We start from the raw sequence: 26,582 nt of genomic DNA on the forward strand, positions 1-26,582 counted from the left end.
AGAGGAGTGTAACTTGGAGACGTGAATTCTCATTAGTCTAAGTGGATGGATGGGTATTACCTTTTATAAAAATTTGATTAAAGAAAGAAAGATGCAACTCCATGACTCAGAGGCAAATGTAAAACTAGAGCATCCAATTAAAACGTCCAGGGTTGAAAGTTTGCACTGTGGCCTGAAAGGAGGATCAAGGGCTTTCAAAACCAACTCTGGACAAGAGGTCAGCACACAGAATATGGGAAATACCAGTTTATTCACAAGGCTGTTTTTCAAAGGACATAACACGCAATTCTCAAGTGCGAAGTTTCCACCTTTCCATTGCACTGTTGGTTATTGAATCACTTAGGGATAGTCATGAACAGACCCACAGCAGCATTGACTCTGCCTGTCTATCATTTTGTACTACACCCATAAGCTTGCTAGCTGAGCGCTTTAAAAAAAACCCATAGCTCTGACACTTTAAATGTAGCTGGTGGTTCTCCTTTCACAATCAGCCCAGTGACACGGTCTCTGTGGGGTTCTAGGAATGCAGAAACACAGGAACAGCCAGCCCAGTGAGCCTCACCTCAAATGGTGGCTGGTGAAGGCACCAGCGACCCTGCAGTGGCTGTTATGAGATAAACTGCCCACTGGAAAGCTCCTCCTAACTCCCAGTAGATGCAGGTTGGCTTATGGCAGGTCGTATTAGAACAATTGTCTAAGATACAGCAATGGAGACATTCCCATAAGCTTTCTTTACTAACAGTAACAATTACAGTGCAGCCAGGAACACTGCAAGCTGCAAAAAGTGCAGTGCCTCATATAATCACTTTCTTTATACCAGGGTCCCTCTGTGCCCCTCTGGCACTGCAGAGGGGCCTTTCTGTAAATGGGAATCAGGAGCTTACTGTTCATGCAGAGCAGCTACGATCTTGGGCCAATCTTTTCAAATATGCGTGCCTAAAGGCAGGCACCAATGGGAGCTGCATGAGGCCATCTGAAAACGAGACCACTTATCCACCAGCTCAGTATCTAACCTTAGGCTTGCAAGTTAGAAAATTTTGGCCCTAGTTTAAGGTTTCTGCTACTATCTCAATTGAATTGATGTCATTAACCTTCCCTCCCACCACAGTTTCAAGGGGCCCAGATCCAAAGCTGGCTGCAAAGGGGGTCTGTTCAAAAGCACCCTTGAAAGTTGGGCTCTTGAGCTGTAGTATGCACTGCATACAAGCAAGGTGAGCCCTGGATGATCCTTTTCACTTCTGTTCCCGATGCAGCATTCACACCCATATGCTGTGCACAAGAGCAACTGTCAAATGACTAACTGTGATTCCCTGAGCAACCTGTATTCAGGAAACTCAACTGATGTCTGTGACTAGCACATATGTATGTTTATATCTGCCAAAACAAATATTGCCTGTGTGTATGATTTACAGGGCAGGAAAGACCTGATGTACAGTCAGTGTGATTTTTCTTTCCTGAATTACCTCTGTTGGGCATGCACTTTCCGTGGCAGAAAGAAGCCAGGCTTTGCAACTACATTAAAGCATGTCCCAAGACACACAGAAAGAAAAAGGTTTTTGAGCCATTGCTTTACTGACCCCATAATCCTCTAAGCCCTGGCTTTCTCCTTGCTAGCCTTAGACAACTGCCCTCCACCTAGCCCAGGTGTTCTCTACTTGTGAAAAATAACGCTAGACTTCTACTGCTCCCAACTGCTTGATATTGAGCAACAATAGGCGAGAACTGAAAATACTTGCTACCCTCCTAGAGGAGGGGAGGTGTCTCTGCAGAGTTTGGCCTCCTAGGGGTCTCCCTTTCAGTTGGCCCTGCTCACAATACTACAGCTGTTTTACTACCCAGCCATCACCCGAGTCACTGAGTTTCAGAAGGATGGGTGAGCTTTTGGGATCATCACAAATAATTTCCCCTTAAACAATTCCTCATCTCTCCCCCTTCTTCCAGTTTTTGTTCCAACAAACAAAATTTGCACCACACCTTCGATGTTAGCCTCCTTTCAGAACTGCCCTTGTATGACTTTAGGTAGTAAATTGCTTAAGGAATTCCAGCTCGCCAGCAAGGCACGACCCCTCATTCCTGGAACCACGTGGCCTAGCTTTGATCAAGCTGTGTGTTCTCACATATCCCGTATCTGATCCCTTAAAAATAGCTCTTAAGTGTCTATTCCTTCCTTCCACCCAATGCTCAACGAGTCTGTAATGGCCATATGCATCTCTGACATCTAGAACAATACAATGGTGGCCAATTCCAGGCTGCAGGAAGATTTTCTCATGAGAAGTTTGAAAAAGTAGATGATGAAACTTCAAAGAGAGGTTCATACTTCGACATTAGAAATCCATTATTTTTCTTCTTGAGATGGAGAGTGTGAGGGATGCTAGCTTTGCTGTCAATATTGCCTTCTTCTTTGTCTTGAGCACTGAGCTAAGACAACTGAGGTGAAATGAACAGCACAGGTCCAATGTGTCATGAATGCAGTGTGACAAAGAACAAAACTCACATTCTGGAGTCGGTAAGTTGCCTCTAGGAAGCTAACATTTTAGTAGAGAACATCACAACCTGCTCTGCAAAGTATGTCGTTAGACACACAGAAAGAAGAATGGGAAATGTAACGTAAAAGGATAATTCCTGTCCCCATGTATTTAGATAAAGGCTTTGTGTTTCCTGGAAAGTGAATTTCTTGTACAGAGTACCTTTTTGATCGTGTGGATTCCATATAGACCATTTATTTCCATTGCTAGGTGGTTTGTGTCTGCACCTGCCAATCCTGTCTCACTGACTCTCCCTTTCCTTTCAAGTTTCATCTGACATCATTTTCCACTCTTGCTTCCATGATTCTCATTTTCCCTCTCCCATACCTATTAGATCTACTTGGAAATCAGCTAGATTTCTAAGGGTTAAATCACTCAGGAAGATAAACCTCATTAAAGACTCAAGCCACTCTCTTTCCATTCAGAGGCTTGTTTCCATAGGAGATTTGGGCCATGTCTCTCTCTTTATATACACTGTCTTGATTGAGTTGGGGAGGTGCATTCTGAAGAGGGAGAATAAATCATAGGCTGAATTTTTGCATAGTCATTACTCAACCCTCCAACTCCATTGTTACAAGCTCTAAGGCAGGGCACTAAGAGGGGAGTGTCTGGCTGGCACAAGGTATAAGAATCAACAAGAACTCATGTACAACAATCCCTCACTGCTAATACAGGTTCGGCTTTCAGGCTAGTTTTAAATAAACTTGTAAAAAAATACAGAAAAACAAAGATGAGCTTCTATATGGTGGCAGTAAAATGTCAAATAAAGAAAAATGATTATTAGCTTCCCTTCCTCCACTGAGACACCTGCAGGAAACCACTTGTAAGAGTGGACTTTATTGCTTGCTGTAACACAGTGCAACAGCTGCAGCCCAGCAGACTGGCTGAGGTCAGGCGAGTTAGCCGAGTTCTCTGGGAGGAATGTGCACAACTTATTAAAGGCCTGATTGGGCATAAAAGCCAACTGCAGTTCTTGAAGGGCTGCGTGTCATTTCATCCACTACAAAGATTCATTCATAACCAGCATGCAGCACAGTCAATGTTTTTTCCCCTGGAAATAATTTTAGTACCAATTCCACAGCTAAACACCACAACTAATGTACACTTTTAATTCTTTTTCCCTGTTAATAAAAGAAAGCCTGGACAAATATTTCTAAGATAATTTTGCTTTGCTTTTCAGACAAAGGAACTTTTATTGCCTCGCTGCTTCAAGGCTTTTTGCAGAAGCTGTCGGAAAATTGTTAGGTTTGTACTGGGCCCAGTTGACCATCAGTGACAAATCCCCAGGAGTCTACAAATACAGGACCCACCTCATTGCTGGTGGAAATTGGCCACTGACTTCAATGGAGCTGTGCTAATCTGCACCAACGGAGAATTTAGCCCATAAAGCCCAGGGTGCAACTGCAGCTGTTCCACAGGGTTAATCTCTTTTCTTTTTGGTGGAAAATATTTACACACAAAACTCCTCTGCTAATCAAGCAAAGCACTGCCCATTTTCTCTCAGCTGGAAGTTTAAAAGGTAACATATCTCTTCCAGCATGGCTAAGCTATGCAACATATTTGAAAGCTGTTTCTTAGTTGTATCTGGATTTCTGAGCCACAGTTGGTGACAGTCATCTAGCTAAACAGAAGTAACTACGATTGTAACATTGGACATGACAGAAGACGCAACAAATTTCCATCGGCTTCCATATTGGCTTAGCAATCCCCCAAACAACACTGGATCCAATCCTGAGACATGCTGATGTCAGTGGGAGTTGAGGGAGCTCAGCACCTGACAGGATCAGGCTCTTTAATTTTTAAACATTTAAATATTGTGTGTTAAAGGTTACAGGTGTTGGTCTACCTCTGCTCCCACTGGAGCCAAGGGAGCAGACTCAGCCCAACACTGAGTGCTTTTGCAAATCTCACCCTAAAATTTTGTTACGGACATGGAAGAAGTTTAGACTCCCACACAGCCAGTGTCACAAATATTCTCTCTATAGCAAAATGTCTGCCTCCAGTAGGGGGCGCCAAAATGACAATCACAACTTCTATCATCGCAGTGTTCACATACGCGTCAAGAGCCGAATACTCTGGTGCCATAAATCCACTGAAATCAGCGGAGTTACTCTAGCAGAGAATTTGGCTCTAAGCATATTGATGGTGAGAAATGCTTCTTGTTTCTGTGCTGCACGGAGATAAAAGAGGTCTTGGTTTGCCTTCAAGACCACATTTGAAATGATGGTGTTTACATGCTATTTGCATTGAGGGTTAAGCTACAAATTGCACATTAAAATCTAGGGGAAAGTGCTGATTGCCTCAGACTCCAACACAAAGTGGTCGAAGGGCTCTTAGTGAGTGGAAAAGGTTAGTTTCATGGAAACATGACTCACTGCATCTTCATGAATAGGCAGTGAATCCGCAGTCAAGACTATAAAGTACTGTGCTGTACACTTAACAGAACAACAATGCTATTGGAGCTTTTAGCTGCAGCTTAACTCTCCAGCTCAGGAAAGTGGTATGTGCTCCTCGGACATTCTGGAAAAGCTCACAATACTTGGAAATTCAGTAACAGACACTTCAGCAAAGCAGCAAACTGCTTCTCATAAAGGAATTCACATAAACTGGATCTTCCCTAGAGACATCTTAAAGAGAACAGGATTTTCAAAATCTGTGGGTCAGAAGTCTCTCACTCAAAAGTCTCAAGCAAAGCTCTTGCTGATTTCAATAAGTAAGGACAGATTAAGCAAAAGGACTTTGGGCCGTGGCCCTGGAATACCACAGCACTGGAGTGACCATTCCTGTAGGTAGTAACACTGAAGAACTAAGACAATACACGTCTCATGTAGAAATACTCACACAAGCGTCCTGGTTAACGTGGAGCATGCCTTTTGGAGGCTACTAAATTAAATCAACAGTGCTGTTAAAAACAGCACCTCTTTAATAGTGGGTATGTAACTCAAAGTCTGTCTGTGCCAAGCAAGGCACTGCTCGGCACTGCCTTAATAGCTTTTCGCCCCATTCTGCTGACGCCACTCTTTATTCAAACATTTATGCTTTCAAACAAGTTTATTTTTTTTAAATGTTCTTCTGCTTGACAAACAGGTCACCCTGGGTCTCTGCTCTCGGGTGGTTGCTATGGAGCAGCGTGAATGAACCCTGAGCTAGGCTCCTACAGTGAGGAGTCCATGGTAGAATGGCCGTTCTGAGAGAGAATCCTGCGTTTCGTGACATTGGACTTGACCGATGCAGGAGAGTATTTGGGATTCCTGTAGCAGATAAAGCAGAGGATCTTCCGGAAGGTGCTGCGCATCTCATTGTCCCGATAGGAGTAGACAATGGCGTTGATGAGCGAATTGATCTCTGCCAGCAAGAGGACATACTTCTCCACTGCCAGCACATTGCAGCTCTCGCAGGCCAGGCCGTCCAGCAGGAGCAGCACCTGCCCTGGAGTCCAGCAGATAACGAAGGCGCCTGGGAAAAGAAGAAAAGCTGTAAGGACTCCTGCCTCTGACTTGCTGGGGGGTCAGGGCCTTGGGTGATTCACCTGCCTCCACAGCTGGTCAGGAAATGTCGTGTCCCCCCCGTCCCTCCAACAAAACAAAGAAAATGAGATTAAAAAGATATATTCAAGTTTTTGGTTTTCACAGGTGGTTAACTATAGCAGGCTATTTCTGGCAGTCAAGTATCAGAGGGGAGCTGTGTTATTCTGGATCTGTAAAAAGCGACAATGAGTCCAGTGGCACCTTATAGACTAACAGACGTATTGGAGCATAAGATTTCGTGGGTGAATACCCACTTCATCTGATGCAAGTCGAAAGACGAAAGCTCATGCACCAATACTTTTGTTAGTCTATACGGTGCCACAGGACTCTTTGTTGCTTATTACTGGCAGAAATGTCTGTTTCTGCAAAAAAGACATTTTCTGTCAAAAAGTCATTTTAGATGGAAAATTTTCAGATAGCTCCAATCACTGCTTTTATCTCAGTTTTGCTATCTATATGACGAAGTTAATAACACTGACGTACTCACCATGGGAAGGGGAGTGGGTTACTAAACGCAGTTAATTAATGCTAAGTTGACAAAAGCAAATAAATGCGCATGGGAGGAAATAACAGAACTATTCATATACCTTACAGGTTTCTACAGTAACACTGTCAACTCTGAGAAAAGAACTGGGCATCATTGTGTGCAACTCAATGAAGACCTCTGCTCAAATATGCAGCTTCCGTGAAAAAAAACAAACAAAATAGGGATGATTAAGTAATAATATGGAAAATATTCCAACACAATTGTATAAATCAATGGTTCATCACCTGGAATCCTGGGTGCAGTACTGGTCACCCTATCTCAAAAAACAACATTGCAGAATTAGAGGGGGTTCAGAGAAGGGTGAGGAGCATGATCAAAGGCCTGGAAAAATTCTGTTCTGAAGAGAGATTGAAAAGCTTGGCATTGTAGAGAAGAGAGGATGTGATATGCCCACACCTTGAGTACTGTGTGCAGTTCTGGTCACATCCTTTCAAAAAGATGTATGTGATTTGGTAAAGAAGCAGAGAAGGAAAACTACAATTATTAGAGGTATGGAACAGCTTCCATATGAGGACAGATTTAAAAAACTGGAACTGTTTAGCTTAGAAAAGAGATAATTAAGGGGAGATATGATAGAGGTCCATAAAATCATGAATGATTTGGAGAAAGTGAATAAGGAAGTGTTATTTACCCCTTCACCTAACACAAGAACTAGGAGTCACCTGAAATAAACAGGCAGCAGATTTTAAAATAAACTAAAGGATGTCTACCTCTACCCCGATATAACACTGTCCTCGGGAGCCAAAAAATCTTACCGCATTATAGGTGAAACCACATTCTATCAAACTTGCTTTGATCCTCCAGAGTGTGCAGCCCCGCCTCCCGGAGCACTGCTTTACTGCTTTATATCCGAATTTGTGTTATGTTGGGTCACGTTATATCGGGGTAGAGGTGTACTTCACACAACGCAGTCAACCTGTGAAACTTCTTGCCAGTGAGAATGTGTGAAGGCCAAAAGTATAACTCGGTTCAAAAAAAGATTAGATAAGTTCATGGAGGACAGGTCCGTCAATGGCTATTACCCAAGACAGCCCCATGCTCCGGGTGTCCCTAAACCCCCAACTGCCAGAAGCTGGGACTGGACAACAGGGGATGGATCACTCAAAGTGCCCTGGTTTGTTCATTCCCTCTGAAGCACCTGGCACCAGCCTCTGTCAGAAGATAGGACACTCGGCTAGATGGACCATTGATCTGACCCAGTATGGCCGTTCTTTTGTTCTTTAGGGTCATTTCCCTTTATTCCTGTAATTTGATCAGACTGGGAACAAAGACATTTGTTTGGGGACTCAAATCTAGACACATTCTGTACACATAGGGACAGTAACTCAGGAATGTCTATTCATCCTGTCTCATAACACAAGGACTGGGGGATATTCAGGAAAACTGAATGGTGGCAAATTCAAAACTAAGAAAAGTATATACTTTTCCACACACAATAATATAGTGGAACTCATTGCTACAAAGTTTCATAGAAGACAATTGCTCAGCAGGATTAAAACAAAAAGGGTTGGCCATTCATAGGCATAACAAGGATATCCATAATTATAATAGCGAGGATTAAATAAATCACCAAGCATTTTGGAAACGATCTAAACTCTCCTGCTTTAGGACATGAGCCTGATCCTCTGGCTATAAGGAATCAATACCTTCCCCTAGGGGTAGGTTATCCCATCACTTCCTTCTGCGGGGCTTCTTGCATCTTGCCCTAGTCTGAGATGGAAGACAATACTGGCTGGGCGGCTAGATCCAGGGCCGCCGGGGGCGGGGAGCAAGTGGGGCAATTTGCCCCAGGCCCTACAGGGGCCCCCACAAGAGTTTTTCAGGGCCCCTGGAGCGGGGTCCTTCACTTGCTACGGGGCCCCCGGAAAACTCTCGCAGGGCCCAAGCCCCTGGAGCTTCTTCCGTGCCGGGTCTTCGGCGGCAATTTGGCAGCGGCGGGGAGGGGGGGGAGGCCTGAATCCTCTGGGTGGCCCTGACTAGGTCTGTCTGTTCCTGGCAATTCCTGTATTCCTTCTGAAGCTCTTCTGAAGAGATCCATGTCGCTCGAAAGCTTGTCTCTTTCACCAACAGAAGTTGGTCCAATAAAAGATATTACCTCACCCACCTTGTCTCTCTAATATCCTGGGACCAACATGGCTACGCCACTGCAAACTACTGTTTGGGAAATCCTTTAGCAGAAGGATTTTGAAGGACAAAGGATGGCCATTCTGTCGATGAATGAGGCGGAGAGGGGAGGGGGAGAGGGAAGGAATTTCTAGGGTGATTATTGTGCATTCTGAACCCCTTGCTATTTGCAGTTGTGTTTTTAGTTCTGAGGCTGCTGTAAACCACGCACTCCCCCGCTAGCATTCTTGTTACACCCGGGAGTGTATCCTGGCCTGTCTCCGGGGGGAGGGTGGGACAGAAGGAACAGTGCTCACTGGGAGCTTCTCAATTACACCCTTTACTGGAAATCGTCTGCTAGGAAGAAAAACGACCACCGAGGGTTCTGCAAAATGAAAGACTGACTCTGAACCCTTTCATTAACAGAAACAGGGGGAAAGGCAGCACTGGTGGGGGGTCAGGGCAGCAGCAGCAGCTGCTTTCTGGGCAAGGCTGGGTTTCTCTGCAACTCCAATAAACTTCCTTCCAGGGTCATTGCTTTGGTCCTAATTTCAGAGAGAGGAGGGGGAACAAAGAGAAATTCTGCACTCAGCTGAACAGCAGCCTTTAGAGAAGTATGCACACCGCTGCATCACGAAGGGAGGGCTGATGCCCCCAGCTTGTGAGAGCCTGTCTCCAGCCCATGCACGCTGGGCCAAATTCTCCAGGGCTTAGTGCCCACAACCAGGGCCAAGTTCTCTGAAGAGCTCTATTGCCCTTCAGCACCTAAACAAAGGGGCTGGACTCTCAAAGGTGTGCTGCACCCAACGCACCGGCCTCTTCTGTCTGAACACTCGCACCCATGTTTTGGTGCCTGAATGGGAGCTAAGTTCTTTGGAAAAATCTGATTCCCCATAGTGGCCCACTGACAACCTCGTTGAGGCTGTTGGGCCCTGTCCTGTGATCTCACTCTCATTTCCCAGTTACAAAAGCTCTGTCTAGGGGCTCATACACACAGGAAAGGTATTTCAGCAAAAGGTAGGGTGTGAATTTAATTCATTACCTCTGTTCTGGGATAAGAGCTTGCATGGGACTCTTATTCTGGAATAAGAGTGTTCTCACAGGGAGCTCTTCTGGGTAGCTACTGGTAATCCATGCCCCTAAATATCATCTAGAACAGTGGTCTCCAAACTTTTTTGATCGCGCACCCCATCAGTAAAAAATGTTTGAGCACGCACCCCCAATATATGTATATTTACTTATGTATAAATTATATACACGTACTACTATACTAATATTATGTACATTATAAAACATACCAAAAAATAGAAATGAAAAAAGGATGAGATAAAGATGAAATAACCAATATCTTTAAAATAATTTTTATTGTATTTTATTTATTAACAGTACAAAACCCCTTTTTGCTCTCACAAAAATAATATTAATAATATTTTTTAGTGAGAGCAATGTGATTGAATATGCTTCATTATTTCTGAAAATCTTGGTTTAATACTTTGTGATACAGCAATTCGAAGGTCTGGGAGGGAGTTAGGGTGCGGGAGGGGGCTCAGGGTGGGGTGTGGGGTCTGGGAGGGAGTTAGGGATTTAGAATGTGGGAGGGGGCTCAGGGTGGGGGGGGGGGTCTGTGTGGTATTTCGGGTGCGGGAGGATGCTCCGGGTGGGGTGCGGGGTCTGGGAGGGAGTTAGGGTGTGGGAGGGGGCTCAGGGTGGGGTGCGGGGTCTGGGAGGGAGTTAGGGTGTGGGAGGGGGCTCAGGGTGGGGTACAGGATCTGGGAGGGAGTTGGGGTGCGGGAGGGGGCTCAGGTGGGGTGTGGGGTCTTGGTGGGAGTTAGGGTGCGGGAGGGGGCTCAGGGTGGGGTGAGGAGTCGGGGAGGGAGTTAGGGTGCGGGAGGGGGCTCAGGGTGGGGTGCGGGGTCTGGGAGGGAGTTAGGGTGTGGGAGGGGGCTCAGGGTGGGGTACAGGATCTGGGAGGGAGTTGGGGATTAAGAATGTGGGAGGGGGCTCAGGGTGGGGTACAGGGTCTGGGAGGGAGTTGGGGATTTAGAATGTGGGAGGGGGCTCAGGGTGGGGTTCAGGGTGCGGGAGGGGGCTCAGGGTGGGGTTCAGGGTCTGGGAGGGAGTTGGGGTGTGGGAGGGGGCTCAGGGTGGGGTGCAGGGTCTGGGAGGGAGTTGGGGTGCAGGAAGGCACTCAGGGTGGGGGTGCGGGAGGAGGCTCAGGGCTGGGGCAGGCAGGAGGTGCAGAGCACTTACCTGGGGCAGCTCCTGTTTGGTGCAGGGGGTGCGCATGTGGCTCTGCACAGCACGGCACTGCCCCCATGGCCATGATTCTGGGAGCTCCCCCGCACCCCTGCCAGGCAGGCCTACCCAGAACGCAGGGGCTTTAGGGGCTGCAGGACCCTGGGCTAAGGGGGCCCCGGGGCCCTGGCCTGCAGCTCTAAAGCCCCTTTCAGAAGGCAGCCCTGTGAGCACGGGCCGGAGGACTCCAGCCGGCTTTGAAGGGGAAAGCACTGCTTCTCTCCGGCCGCTGGCTGCCCCTGCTCCTCCACGGGCCGGAGGACTCAGGGCCACATTCTGAAAGGGGCTTTAGAGCTGCAGGCCAGGGCCCCGGGGCCCCCTTAGCCTAGGGCCCTGCAGCCCCTAAAGCCCCTGCGTTCTGGGTGGCCCTGCCTGCGGGGGCTGGGGCAGCTTCTCCGTTCCCTCCCTCCTCCTCCAGCTGCCCCCTTCGCCCCCTCCCCCCACGGCAGTGCTCCTCCTGCCATGCCTCCCAATGGATCGCCTTGCGCACCCCCACTTTGGAGACCACTGATCTACTAGACACAAACCCATGAGTTTTAGGAAAGTCCATATTTGCCATCACTGTGGATAAGTGATTGACAAACCCACCCATTCACCTTGCTCCCGCTAATACAAAACGAAACACTCTTCCAACCCGAAAGCGTCTTTCACATGCCCCATATTGACAGTTCCCTGAAGATTATCCATTTCAGAAGCTTTCCCTCTTCATCATCATCATCACACACACCCTTTCCCCACACAGACCTCCTGAACACTGACATTAACCAGATGCTTTTGGCTTCCTTTATTGAGCAATAAGCTGTCTCAGTCTTGCTGTTTCCCAAATTTTACAGAGCAAGCACGGGGGGTGGGTGGGGGGGTTAATTATTGGGCCAAGTCTCCGTTGATGCGACTGGAGTAGAGTCAATCAGAGTTACAGCAGCAGAGAATATGGCCTGGTTATGAACCCCCTGGTGCCGTCTGCAGCTGCTGGGATCTGCCTGCGTGCAGTCGCAGGTCTGTCTTTAGAAGAACAGAGAGGCACACGGGGCCAGTTCGGGCACTGGAAGGTCGAGGAAGCCCTCCTCCCATCACCTTGCCCTGGCCCATACGAGTGCCTCACACCATCCTTGTGCTCAGGCCAGGGCCGAGACTTCCAGGGCACCCAAGGGACCCTGCGTCATGCACACACGCGCCCACAAGCCTAAACAAGAATGGGCTGTCTCACTGTCAGAGCCACGCAAACAGCTTTGACCCCGTCCTGACTCCACTGAAATCCCCAAAGGGCTCCGGCTGCACGGACTCCACCGAGGCTGTTATCTGCAGCGGCCCCATTAGGACATGGCTTTCGTCCACGTTGTCTGGACTGAGGGAGAACGTCTCCCCTTGGGCTCAATTTGAGCACAGACGGGAGTCTGGTCAGTGGTGAATCTGCTCTGCAGTTCGCTCAGGGTCAGGGGCCGGGACTCAGGGGAAATTCTGCTGTTGATGTCAAGGGCCGCAAGACTGGGCCTTTCCTTACCCATATGCTGCATCTTCCCTGTCTCCTCCAGTCCCCCCCACCCACACCCCCTTCTGCGTGGGAGCTTTGCACCCTCTTTTTAACAGCTGTAGCCTACACAATTCTGACACACAGCCTCACACAGCAGTCACACACTTACTGCCCCTGAAGGTCTCTGACCCTCCCTCCCTGTTAACACACCTACCAGCCACCGCACCCTCCAATGAGTAAAGGCCAAAATATGTCTCTGTGCACAGTCCAGGTTTGCAGAAGGCTGTGGAGCCGGGCTAAGGGGATGGAAATGGGTTTCCGCAGAGCAGAAAATCTCTGCATTAGCGGCTCTGGCGGTACCCTGCTGAGCCCTATCATTAATGGGCATTTCTCAGCTTTGAGTAGTAAAAAAAGGTCTCCCCCTCCCCCACTTGCTCAGCTGTCTGGGTGAAGAGCTGAGCTGCCATTTCCTCCCTGATGTCAGTCCCATGGTGATAGCAGAAGCCAGGGTTTCACTGCAAAGATTCCAAGGGCTTTGGCCAATTCCTCTCCGTCTGCCTCCATACAGCCCCCATGTGATGAGCAGAAGGCCCCCAACTCCTCGCAAACCTGCACAGAGCCACTCCTCCAGGCTCACCTTGCTTCCAGTTCAAGGAGCAAGGAAAGGCCTGAAAGGGGATCCTAGCAGCAGAAAGATGGGTCAGGTCTGGATTTTCCCCACCACCACCTTAGACACCCAGGTAAGAACTCCTGCCGGCAGACAGAAATCCTTCCTCCTTCCCAGCATGATGCCTCGAAGTCGCACTGAAATGAGTCAGTCCCTGTAACATCCACCCAGGGTGGAGTTAGCTACTGTTCTAGGGGGGTGGGAAATAATTCGCCCTGTTCCTGAATGGGCAAAATAAATAAAACGAAATGTGTTCCAGCCCTGCTGAACTTGTCTACAGCATCTGATTGATTTCTGGGCAATCATGGGCATGCTGCTGGCAGCAGAACACAGGGTGGGGGGAGGGCGCATGCAGCTAAGGCGGGAAAAGAATCTGTAGCACTGCGTTAGCAAGTTGCAACAGGATGCGAGCGCTAATTCTCCTCCAGCAGAGAGACACCAAGGAACCACACAACTCAGATTCCTGCCGCCCCTTCCCCCTCCTAGCTCTGCCAGCAGGAGTTTGCAGGGAGTAGCTTCTTTGTTTTCAGCTTGAAGGTTTCCCTGACTGAGCAAATTCTGCACTTATCAGGAGAGATCTGCAAGCTGGGAGCGTGACCACAGGCTCAGATGTGAGCTGGGCTGCAGAGGCTAGGGTAACCAGACAGCAAGTGTGAAAAATCAGGACAGGGAATAGGGGGTAATAGCACCTATATGAGACAAAGCCCCAAATATCAGAACTGTCCCTATAAAATCCGGATACCTGGTCACCCTAGCAGAGGCACTTAACATGTTTGTGTATTTCATTTTCATTAAACACTTTGGATCATGAAAGATCTGACAGCAAGTAATAACAATCAGAAAATTTCCCAGCACACTGCAGGGAAGCCCTGGCACTTCAATACTGATAGACTGCACTTAGGCACTGGCACTGCACCCTGAATGGTTATAATTATAAATAATATTCCACCTATGTCTGATGCCTTTCAGCCCAAACTCCCTAATGACCTTTAGAGACTATATATACACTCAGAAACATTAACGTGCAGCTGCCTCTGGGGTGCAGGGCAGCAGCCGCAACGCACAACACTGGCCAAGGAGACTGGGACAAACCTTGGGCCAGATTCTCTTGGTTTACTTTGCCAGATCTCTGCTGCATTCGATGGAGCTTCACCAATTTATACCAGCAGGGAGTTTGGCCCATGGGCTCTCACAGAGAGCACCGCCTGGCGGCTTTAATGTTTCTGCAGAGCAGACAGTACCTGGTGTTTCAGGGTCTCTGCAATGATATAATTCTTAGCAGTTTCAGTAAAAACCTCAGGCAGGACCCAGGCCAGGACTGTCAAGGACCCTATGGGAGTTACATGCACAAATCCCGCTGGCTTTGGACCAGAGTGGGGCACAAACCTCCCCTGGCCCATTTGAAAATACCAGCGTGAAACCTGGTTTCATCATCCTTATCCCCTTTTATTGCAGGAGACGTAGGCGCCGACTCCGTGGGTGCTCCAGGGAAAAAAAAGAGTGGGAGTTCAGTGCCCTCCAACGGCCACACACCGACCAGCTCCTCCCCCTCCAGCGCCTTTTGCCCGCCAATGATCAGCTGTTTGGCGGCAGGCAGACGGCGCTGGGGGGAGGGGGAGTAATGGGGGGGAGAAGCGGAGCGGGGGCGGAGCCTCATGGGAAGGGGCGGAGTGGAGGCAGGAAAAGGCGGGGTGAGGGTGGGGCCTTAGGGGAAGGAGCAGAGTGGGGCGGGGCCTCAAGGCTGAGTGGGGCTGGAGTACACCCAGGGAAAGCTGAAAGTCGGTGCCTGTGGCAGGAGAGACGGACTGTTTCTCTAGAAGCCTCCACACCGCTACAGCTGCTCCCAGCTCCACTGGTGTCCACAGTCAATTCCCACCCTTAGGAGAGCAGAACACTTTGAACAGAGCATGTGTCTGCCAAAGTGCCCCCACCCCCAGACAGCCAGAAACAGGGTGTGATATTAATACACTGCTCACGTTCCCGGTCTGCGCTGGCCAAAGCTCAGCATTTGCTCTCTGACGGAACATCACATCTTCTTCCCCCACAACCTCTGCTCTTTGAAGAGCCACAGCTGCCAGCCATGTTCACAGAGAGTGGAGATAAGGGCATCTCAGGGTTGCACTCCCCTCCTACGTACCTCTTAGAGGTGCTCCAATTAGAAGCTGGGGAAAATGCCAAACTCACCCCTTTAGCTTAGCCTTCCCTCAACAACTGCGAAGAAAGGAAAGGTAGAAGGAAAGGGACAGGCAGGGGTGAGGCAAGGAGTGAAAGGAAGAAGAAATTCTCCACATTTCTCCATGTGGCTGTCAGGAGGAAGGTGGGCCCGTGATGGATTTTATACTGTGCCTGGTGATTCTGGAAAGCATTCAGATGCTATAGCATAGGTAGAGCTTGTAATGGATTTATTTTCTTCACACTGATGGTTAGTCCAATGATTATGGAACAAGGTATGTCGACCGCTCCAGAAGTTTCAATACCTAACACCATGCTAGAAGTGGTGCATAAGTTCTGCTATCTAGGATCAACTGTATCGGATAACTTAACTCTAGATAAGGAGCTGAATTCTCGAATTGGAAAGGCAGCTACCACATTCAGCCAACCGACTGAATGTGTGGGAGATAACAGAAAACTAACATTGAGCACCCAGATACATATCTACCGGACATGCGTTTCAAGCATGAGGGTGGGACCTGGATCACACACAGCAAGTGTGAGAGAAGGCTAAATACCTTTCACACCCACTGTCTTTGCCATATTCTAAATATCAAGTGAGAAACCAAAGTTCCTGATGTCACTACTCTGGACATCTTCACCGGATGGATGATTGACACATTCCAGATGATCTCCTGTATGAAGGATCTGCAGATGCTCCAAGGCCACTGGGCCAACCTAGGCTCAGGTTCATGGACATTTGCAAGAGGGACTTGAAACCCTTCAAAATCAACATCCCAAGCTGGGAAGATGCAGCAGGGAACAGGCTACCCTGGAGTCAAAGAGGCTGAAGAGAGATGGTGCAGAGAGAGCAAAGATGAAAGTGCAACAGGTCTCAAGCGCTCGTAGTGCCCCAGCTCCATCCTCTGACCCGGTGCTTTACACCTGCACTGTCTGTGGCGAGGACTGTCACTTGTGAACTGGACTTCCTGAGTCACTTGTGATGTTGCAGCATTACACAGAGTAACAAAACTGCTTTGGCACCGACACCAGTCTTTCGAGACAGACGATTGCAACAGACAGCTGGTGATCAACTCCTCTACATACTGGCTGTGCCACTAAAACGCATTTAGGACACGAATAAAAAAAAACAACAGCCCTCTTTTTACAGGGCAGCAAGCTAGATTCTTAGCCCCTCCACCGCCCCTTAAGCCAACAGGTCTGAGGACTCTCCCAGCCTGAAGGAATCTGCCGGTGGCATATGTATGGCATAGCTGGATCTATGTGCCCTCCTTGCAGCCCCCAGGGTGTGATGGAGGCACTGGGGGGAGAGTCAGGAAAAGGGGCGACAGCCATAGTGTACTGGCACCTCAGTGTTCCCCAAAACTCCAGTGGGAGCCACTGCAGTTGCATGTAGGTTAGAGCAGTCCTGAGGCTGCTCTAAGCTACACCAGAGGCCAAACCATTCCCCAGGAACCCCAGGGGAGCAGGAGGGTGGCTCACAACTACCTCCCCCCATCTCAGCTGTACTGGACACCTCCTTCCCTCTCTCACTCCCCAACACCTGGGCAGACAAGGGAAGGAGCCCCATGGCACCATGCAGAGCGGGAAGCAACTTACTGAGAATGATGATGACGGTTTTGATGAGATTGATCATGGTCTCCTTGTAGCGGGGGTGGAAGCTAGTGTGCTTGGACATGCGCGTCATCTTCCTCTTGACATAGACAAAGATGTGCGTGTAGACGACCACCATGATCAGGAAGATGACCAGGTTGGAGAGGGCCCAAAAGGTCAAGTAGCTCCTGCTGTAGAGGGGCGCCATCCTGGAGCAGTTGCCCAAGTCGCACAGGCAGTGCCAGCCATAGGATGGGATGAGACCCAGCAGCAGGGCTGTGACCCAAATGCAGATGATCAGGATCACCACCCGCTGGTTGGACATGGAGCTGTGCAGCTGCATGGTGAAGACAGTCTGGTGCCTCTCCACGGCGATGGCCAGCAGGTTCACCACCGAGGCAGTCAGGCTGGTGTCCAGGAGGCTCTGCCGGACGAACCAGGTCTTGAGGGAGAGCCCTGCTGTCCTGGGCCCCGTGTGGAACATGAGGAACATGTAGGCAATGCCCGCGAAGAGGTCCGCTGCCGCCAGGTTCCCCAGCAGGTAGTAGATGGGGTAGTGGAAGCGCCGGTTGATAATGATGGCGCTGATGACCAGCAGGTTGGTCAGGAGCACGATGACGCTGACTGTCAGGCCCAGGGCAACGACCAAGACATCCTTGGTCCTCCAGTAGGAGGTCAGCTCCTTCCGGCTGTTGTTGTAGAAAAACCCCACACTCTCGTTGTAGTAGCAGTGCTTCATCTTTACAGTCCTTGAGGACAGGAGAGAGCCGTGTTAGTTCAACCACTGGCACACAAAGCAGTCCCCATTATAGCCCCTGAGAGACGCACTGAGCTAATACTCTACGGCCTGGTCTACACTTCACATAGCACTCAGTTGGGGAAACTTTTGCAGTGCCATGGTTAGGTTGACTGAACCCCTGTTGCAGACACAGCTAAGTCGACAGAATAATTCTCCCATTGATCTAGTTACTGCTCTCAGAGAGGTGGATATACACCGTGATGAAAGAACCGCTGCTGTAGTCAATGTCTCCGTGCCAGCAGCAGCACAGCGGTGTCACTGTAATGCTTCTAGGATAGACCTACCCTAAGATACAAAACAGGAAAAAGCGTACGTAGGACAAACCTCAACATCTGCTACAGACGTGAGTCTAATTACAGTGAAATAGGGTGAACAAGAACCGGAAGCCATCTGAGCTGCTGACATATCAGCCCTTCCCCCATGTCCAGTAAACCAGGTGCCTGATTCACCTTTGCCTCGTGCAGTCATTCACTGCAGTTCAAGGTGAACACAAATTTGCTGCACTACTGTAAGTGGCTGCACAAGACGCTGGGCTGCAGGGGCCTGCAGAGTACAACCGACTCCAGGAAAATTATGCTGAGGATGCAGCACAACTCCGGAAACAGATCAGGCCTCAGAGATTTGCCCCAATCTGATAAGGGATTCCTCCTCAGGAATATCTGCTTCCCAACCAAGCAGCTATGTGTGGGAGACAGAACTGCAATTGTTATTGTTGCTCCAGCTGCTCTACTTCAAAAATTGAAAATAAAGCACATAACACAGACATTTATCAGTCAAACATCAAGCAAAAATCTGACAAAACCTTTGATTCCCTGCAGCTGTCACCCACCCCGCAGCACCGCGGCTCCTGGCTTGGCGAGTGCCCAGATCTTAAATTGGTTGAGCTTATTTTGCTGCTCAATGCCTGATGGTGACTCCCGGCTGGTCCTGAACTCCACTCTTTTCCCAGGTCTTACTAATCCTTCTAGAGGGGGTGGGCACTGCAAGACTAGTCTGCCAAGGGGGAGATGAGTACTGAGAGTCTGGGCTCTAACACAGAGACTGGCCAAAGATGCTAAACTGCTGCAGGAGGTCAGCAAAATATATCAGGGGGCTGGATAACTTCATTGGCACTAACACCTAGGGAAGACATTGGTACCAAGGAAATTGAATCTCATACTCCAGGGTATCAACTAATCCCCTGCCTGGGTCAGGGAGCAACTCTCCCCCTCCCCACACCCATGCTGAGCAGGAGCCTGAGCCAAGGCCCACTGAAGTCCCTGGAAAGGCTGAGCGGCTCCAGCTGCACTCTAACATCGGGAAAGGCTGTTCACCTTTCCTTGAAGCATCTGGTACAACTTGCTGGTGGAAGCAGGATATGGAACTAGCTGGGCTGCGGTCTCCAAGGTGATAAATCCCACACACTGAAGCACGTACCTCTTTCAGATTTTAAAATACGCTTCTCGATTGCCCTGTGGAAGCCCAAATCAGCAATCTGGGTGAAGTCAATGGGGATCAGGTACCCAGAGCAGATGCAAAGTCAGACTCTAAAAATGGAAGCTAATTTATTTGGAAAAAACACTAAACATTTTAGGGAATGATCCCAATCAGTGTCATGCGGCATTAGAGTGCTGACTCAAACGGTGACAACTATCAACACAGAAATGGGTCTGTCTTCTCTGGAAGAGGAGATTTACTCCTCGGGATGTTTGCATCCTCGGCTAAGCAGGGCTCGACCTTTCTTCGATAGTCTCCTCTGCAGCTACAGCGATCCAGAGCAGCCTCCCTGCCTCTCCTCCATTATTTTCCAAAACAAATGTGAAACAACCACTTTTGGCTTGGCCTAAGCCTTTTCGTCCCCCTGTCCCGTCCCCCCTCATTACTTGCTGCTATTTAGCCATACGCAGGATCTGAGTTGCAGTTTGCATGGGAGAAGCTGAACAAGATGAAGGTGCCTGGCACCTAATATAATTTCAAGCCCCATCATCACTTCCTTCTGTAGCCAGCATCCCAGGCTGAGTGGCACAAAACTTTTGCGTTGGAGAAACCAGTGTTTGTGTTTTGCAGCTATTCAGAAGCTCTCCCCTGGCACCTGCCTGCATGAGTTTCCCCTGCTGTGTGGCTTGAGATCGGGATAATGAGGAGTTAATTAAGAATTCTAACCTCATTACAGGACTATGAAATAACAGCCCCATAAACAAGCAAGTGAGATCAGGAAAACCCTGACTATTACACACAAAAACCTCCCATCATCTTGGTTCTCTAACACAGGGGTTTCTCAGGACAAATTTTTTGGTGGCCTCAGAGTGTGGCCACCAACTCTTGCTGGTGGCCACTCCCACACTTTCCCCTAAAATACTTAATTAGCTTTAGGGAAAACAAATAAATATGCACATGTAGGTGTCCAAATCATTGTAATTTATTTATTGCTAGATAGTAAGTCTGTTGTGAAAAGTGATATTAACAAACATACAAATATCACTTTTCACAGCAGACCTAATCAGCCCTGGCAAGCCAGGGGACAAATTAAGTCCTAGATGGAGTGTTGGGAAGGCAGTGGGGGCCAGGGGAGCTGGGGGAGGCAGTGGGGGGACTGGCACCTGAAGCCCTGTGGCCGGAGGATGAGGTCCAGGGACAGAACCTGAAGCCCTGCAGCCAGAGCTTGCTGCCCCACCACCCCGACCCCAGGGCTGAAGCCCAAAGCCTGAGCCCCACCACCCCACAGAAGGTGGGGAACTCACAGGCTGCCTGCTCCTACAGCACTGTGCCCCAGGTGACTCCATTGGGGGGCAGGGCCCAACCCTGCTGCTGGCCCCAGCAACCAACACCAAGAGGGTGCATCCAGGAGCAGCAGGGAGGAGGCTCTACTCTCTCCCCTCTCCCCCCCCACCGCCCCAAATCACAGCTCAGGAGGCTGTGGCTGCAAGAAAAGCCCCTGGTGGCCGCATTTGAGAAAGCTTGAAAATTGGGAGTTGGCGCTGCCTGCAGCGGAGGGAAGGGTGGAGGGAAGCTCAGCTCAGAGCCAGAGAGGCCATTAACATCTGCCCCAAATTCTGCATTTATTTTTCCTTCTCTAGCACCTTCCATCTCAAGCTTCTAAGGTCGGGCTTCACAGACCTGAACTCACTAATCCTCCCTGCTCTCTCAGGCTGTTGGTATCCCCATTCTGCAGATGAGGGTAATGGAAACACAGAGGTAAAATGGCTCATCACTTAAAACCACACAGCAAGTCTGATGGAGAAGGGAACAGAACCCCCATGAGTCCTGACTTGCAGTTCCCTTACGTGAGTCAGTCCCTTTAATGAGGCGGAGAGCAGAACCCAGGAGTCCTCATTCACGGTACCCCACTCCAGTAAACAACACTGCCTCCTCTTCCCGGATGTTTCAGAGTCTACTCGTGTAGGACAGCAGGATTTGCTCTGCTCACAATATTGTTAGTAACCCGGTAATGAGGTTACTATAGCCAGGCCAAGCTGGTTATCACCTGTGCCCCACCCGCCTCTCCCCACACACTCTGCTAATTGTGCAAACATGCAGAATGGACAGGCCTGGAATTTGAGAGCACAAACACAACACAGAAGCAGCCAGATTCAAAAGCTCAGCTAAAGCCAGTCTCTTGATTCTATCCACTTAGATCTTGTCTAGACTGCCACTTTACAGCGCTGCAACTTTCTGGCTCAGGAATATGAAACCCGAGTGCTGCAAGTTTCAGCGCTGTAAGGCGGCAGCGTAGACAGAGCTGCCGCGCTGGGAGCCATGCTCCCAGCACTGGTAGCTGCTCCCCTCGGTGGAGGTGGCTTTTCTCTCCCAGCGCCGGTGCCCCAACTACAGCCACATTAAAATGCTGATGCGGCAGCGCTTTAACGTTTCTAGTGAAGACAGACCCTTATACACATGGCTCCGATTCCTAGAGAGTCTTGGCGCAGCACAAACATTGGTGAATTTAACTTATCACACCCCAGGGAGGGAGGTGAGTATCATCATCCCCATTTTTACAGAATGGACACACAGACAGGAGATATTTATACATACAGAGAACATGGAAAGGTGGAAGTATGCATACCAACAGGATTTTTACAGAGGCACGGAGCAGTGGTGTGGCCTGTCCTGTGGTAGAGTCACAAATGGGGTAACCACAAGCCTGTGCAATGCTGTAACCACAAGCCCGTGCTTCTCCCTTCGGAGCCGGCAGCAGGCAGCTGAGGTGTATGCAGACCTTACACACCACCATGCATATGTTCCAAGGCAGCAACTGGTCCAACCACAACTCAGTTGGGGGTGGGAGCCCATTACGATCTGAAAGGGCGGGGAAATCTTAAAACAACTGAAGGCTTGATCAGCAAGAAGGAGGAAAGATAGGAAGAAAGATTAGGGCTAGACAGAGAAAACCACTGGGGGTGACAGACAGCTAGAGAGCTCCCTGGGGGAGGATGGGGAAGAGTCTCTTAGGGAATGGAATTGGTTAGGGGCTCACACATGTTACTTCACACACCAGCAAGGCCCAGGCTGTAAGCATCTCCCTCCTCAGCCATTTGCAAAACCATAAACCAGCCAAAACAAAGGAGGAAACTTTAGCAGAAGAAATAACAATACACTTCTCTGCAGAGGGTCAGTCCCCTGGCACCAGTGCCCTGGGGGAGGGGGATAAAAGGGTGTCAGCCATGCACATAAGCAGGGGGTTGGACTAGATCATCTCCTGAGGTCCCTTCCAACCCTAACAATCTATGATTCTATACATCAACCAGCTGTTTGCACGGGAAACAGGTTTCACATGCATTTGATTCAATTGACATTTTGCTGTGAAATGGTTTCAATCTATCCTTATTTTTTCCATAGTGAATGACATAGGTGCTTAGATACTATGATGAGTGCAAGACAGATAGAGATACTGGCCTCTAAGCAGTATTCACTGAACACACCAACTCATACACCCAGCGCAGATTAATTCTATCAGAAGGATACTAAAAATAATATCACACATGTGTGTTAATCCATGTGGCATCCAGTTTCAGTCTTTTTCAAGCCTGAGAGACAACAAGCATATTGAGATAATGTTATGTTGAATTTCCACCAGATAATGGAGACCAATCATATTTTGTTCAGAGGATTAAGATTTCAGCAACTATTTATAAGCAGTGCTCTTGTAGCACTGTTGGTCCAAGACAAGGGTTGTCTATTTTTTGTCAATGTCCAGACTTTAGAGAAAACAACACAAATAATGATATTCATAAATAATAAGCAAATAAAAAGATTTCAGGGTCTGTTCAAAAGCGTCTGGCGGTTCGGATTTGGCCTGCGGTCTGTCTATTGACTACTCTGGTCCCAGGGCTATTAGAGAGACAAGCTGGGTGAGATAATACCTTTTATAGGACCAACTTGTGTAGGTGAGAAAGCTTGTCTCCAATAAAAGATATTACCTCGCTCTGCTTGTCTCTTCAGCAACTATTTGACAGGCCCAATAAACTTTGCTATGCACACTGCATGCTTTCACGGTTCCCTGGGTAATTGCAAAGGGTCTTTCCAGCAGCACTGAAATTGTATCAGTTTGCCTCCACTTCCCCTTCACTGAGAACATCTCTGCAAGTGAGCAAAGCCCCAGTTCCTCTTTACCCAGCTGCATAAGTACAGTCTGTATGTAGCATCCAAGACTGGAAAACCAGTTCATCAGCATTCGCCTAAATGACAGGGTCTTAAACATGGCTTTAGACAAACACCCAGCTAGAGAACATGGAAAGTTTCAGAGAGTGTTGCCAACTCCCCCTGAAACGTAAAGAAGTTACAGGCTAAACCTGGGCAAACCAGTGATCAGGGTGGGGTCCAGGTGCTGACAAGTAATTGCTTATGTTCCTAGGAGCTTCCCTGACATCTCAGGCGCAGCTTTGCAATTAGGAAACCGACCTTGGAACGCAGCATCAAGGGCGGAGATCACCACAAACCACCATTATACAAAACAGACTAAACAAAAGGAACCCAGCTGCAAGCAAATGGACAATCAGGCCAGCGTCAAGATGCACAAAGGAGATGCTTGTTTCTGTTGTTGAGTGCATGGCCATTTCCTTTCCAGAAAGCCTCGCAAAGCCTGGTGTTCACCGGAGGTCCCTTATTTGGTAAAAACAGCTGCAGCCGGCCATTGTTTATCCCCAAACCCTCTTCCCCCATCACATCATCTAGAACTGGTTATGCGGTTCCCTCCCTTTAATCAACCATTGCTAGTAAGTGACCTTGCAGGCAATGCTGCGGAAGAGAAATTCTCACTCCATACCCACAGTCCTGTGGGATGTCACTAGGAGCTCTTCCTGTTAAAGAAGTGCACAGAGCGCCTCACTTCCTTGCATCACATGGGAATTCCTCACCTGAGACACACTTCCTTCTTTACGCGCACAGCTAAAGCTGTGACAGGTTCACAGCAAGTTCAGAATCATTATTTTAACAGAAAATAAAAATGCCTACACAGCCTGGCTTTTCATTTCTTAATGTTCAGTAACACTGGAAGGTGCTGCCTCTCTCCTTCGGGTCTGGGAAGGCATTTGGTGCACATGACTGGACCACTGATAGCCAATGTAGTATGGAGATGAGCAACAATGAATAGCTGAAATTCTGCTCCAACTAATAATCACAATCAATACAGAGCAAACCTGAACAATGGAGCTAGTACAGAACTAGTATTCTTCTCTGAACAGAGCCCAGTGCAATACAAACTTATGTTGTCAGAAATTCAAAAAGCCGATTTAAAAAAAAACCGTAGTCACTACAGTGTTTTACTCCAAAGAATAACGTTCTTACCTGAAAGCACAGCCACTGCATCCAAATCTGACAGTTAGCATTGGTCTCCCCAGCACAAGCCAGAGCTGCTATTCAGCAAGGAGATGGACGACTTCATCCCTGGAAGTCAGAGAGAGGCTCCTCCAAGCAAGAAGGCAGCCCGTGCCAATAGAAAAGTTTAAGGCAAATGTGCTATACCTCCAAAGTCTGTCACAGGCACCTCTGAAACACTGACTCCTGAGAGGCAACTTTGCAAGAGCTTTCTGAAAAGAGCCCATCCTTCTTTGTGCCCTCCCCTAGGCGGGCCTTACCAAGCCACAGACATCTGCCAAGCAGGAGACTTTACCCACCCAGGAACTGTAATCTGAGTCTTTTACTAGCTTGATCTAGGCTGCAAAGTCATTTTCCAAGCACCTCCACTTCTGGAGGCACTGGTCTGGCACTAGAGGGGACAAGTTGCTCAGATCTGCACTCTTGGTGCTGTGTTTTTGCTCACTGTATAGATGGGCACAGCTAACAGAAATTAATGGGGGGGGGGGAGAGTTCTCTCCACTCCCACCCCCAAGGCCTCACCTCATGGTAAGCTTCGTTTCATTTGAGTGCTGGACTCTGATCCCTGCAAAATCAGGCGTGTTACAGACTGTCCTCTGTAGAGATTCCACCAGAAGAACCAGCTGCTTTAGAGACTAAATCTATGTCTACACTTGCAGTTTTCACGCTGTCAGTTTCAACGGTGATAGTGAACTGGTGAAAGAAAAGCGCTGGTTTGGGTACTCGCTCACTTCCACAGGCGTCAGAGTGTTTACATGTGCAGCACTTCCATCCCTGATGAGAGGAGCACACGGAGCTGTCCCACAGCGCAGCTCTCTCCATTTTGACAATAGGTCTTGTGGGAAGGCGGGGTGATTGGGGGGCATCCTGGGTCCAACTCCTCTCCCCAAACACTGATCAGCTCCAGTAGCTCAACATTGCTCCAAGCAGGGGATCATTTTCTCCGTGGAGCAGCCATTGTCACCTGGCCAGATGATAAGTGAGCACTTGCCAAGAAAACAGGAAGTTCCTGGGGTTTTACCTGGGGAGGGGCGGACGTCGGTTTACCTGGCAACAAAGCAGCAGAGCTGGTGACCAGAGTGGTCACCTGGGCACTGTGGGATATCCTGCGGAGGCTAAAAGCTCGGTAAACAGGAAGAACGTGTTGTGCAAAAGCATCACCGGTAAGAGCTGTATGCTTCTCACGTAGGTGGTTTTCTTTTTGCGGTGAAACTTCTGAGTTTCACCACAAAAAGTCATTGGCAAGTGTAGTTGCTCCCACAGTTTTTGCACAAAAAAGGGACTTTTTCTGCTTTAAATGGCAAGTGTAGACATGCCCTGAAGTGGTCTCTGCCCCAGAGGCAGAGCACAGGGCCTGACCTGGGACAGCTCCCCCCTAATGTTCACGTCCCCCGCCAGGCTGTTTGCAGGGATCTGGCCCTCACACTCGCCTTTATGCTATAATCCCATCCAGCAGCCTGGCTCTTACCAAGTGCAGAGAGAGAAACTGCCTAAGGGGCGAGGAAACACATGACCCCTGTGGTGACAGATTTAACAGGTGGAGGAGAAATGCACTTCCTGTGGCAGGGGAGACTCACAGGTGATCTCTTCCCTTTGCAACTCTCAGCGGGAAGCTCCCATGGGGCAGACCTCACTTAATTTCAGGAGATCTGACAGTGATTTGTTTAAAACAGAGAGAGAAAGAACACTGTGACTACATGAGTGCCTTCCACAGGGGACTCTTAGGCCTGGTCTACACAAGAAAATTCAGTCAGTTTAAATATTTCTGTCAGCAGTGTGAAAAATCCACCCCCCTGAGCAGTGTAGATAAGCTGACCTAAATCCCTGTGGAGATACCGTTCAGTTCTGTCACCCTAGCTACTGCTTCTTGGGGAGGTGGGTTACCTATGCTGATGGGAGAACCCCAACCAGCAAAGGGGCAGCAGAGGCAGAGCAGGGAAGGGACTCCCCTAAGGTAACCCCCTCAGGAAAATGGCAAAGCCAGGAAAAGAATCCAGATCTCCTAAGTCCTTGGTCTGGACAGACCATGCTGCCTCTCACCAGGATCATCTCATTTTCTGTGTACACCGCAATGCTGGTGTTAACAAATCA

The 26,582-nt window shown here is 48.9% G+C and overlaps 1 protein-coding gene across 16 annotated transcripts in view; it reads right to left on the reverse strand.

Annotated features, from left to right (window-relative positions):
• Positions 1–231: 231 nt before the first annotated feature.
• LPAR2 (lysophosphatidic acid receptor 2) overlaps positions 232–26,582 on the reverse strand; it is a 42,343-nt gene continuing 15,992 nt past the window's right edge. For 8 of the 16 annotated variants that reach the window (XM_039513905.1, XM_039513906.1, XM_039513914.1 and 5 more), the window contains 2 exons: positions 16,907–17,649; positions 232–5,981 (listed from right to left, as the gene is read on the reverse strand). In XM_039513905.1, the coding sequence (XP_039369839.1) occupies positions 5,680–5,981; positions 16,907–17,649 (1,045 nt within the window). In that variant the 3' untranslated portion in view covers positions 232–5,679. The other 8 variants (XM_039513908.1, XM_039513917.1, XM_039513916.1 and 5 more) reach the window with 8 other exon arrangements.

Source organism: Mauremys reevesii, linkage group 25, assembly GCF_016161935.1.
Source record: "Mauremys reevesii isolate NIE-2019 linkage group 25, ASM1616193v1, whole genome shotgun sequence".
NCBI classification, from domain to species: Eukaryota; Metazoa; Chordata; order Testudines; family Geoemydidae; genus Mauremys; species Mauremys reevesii.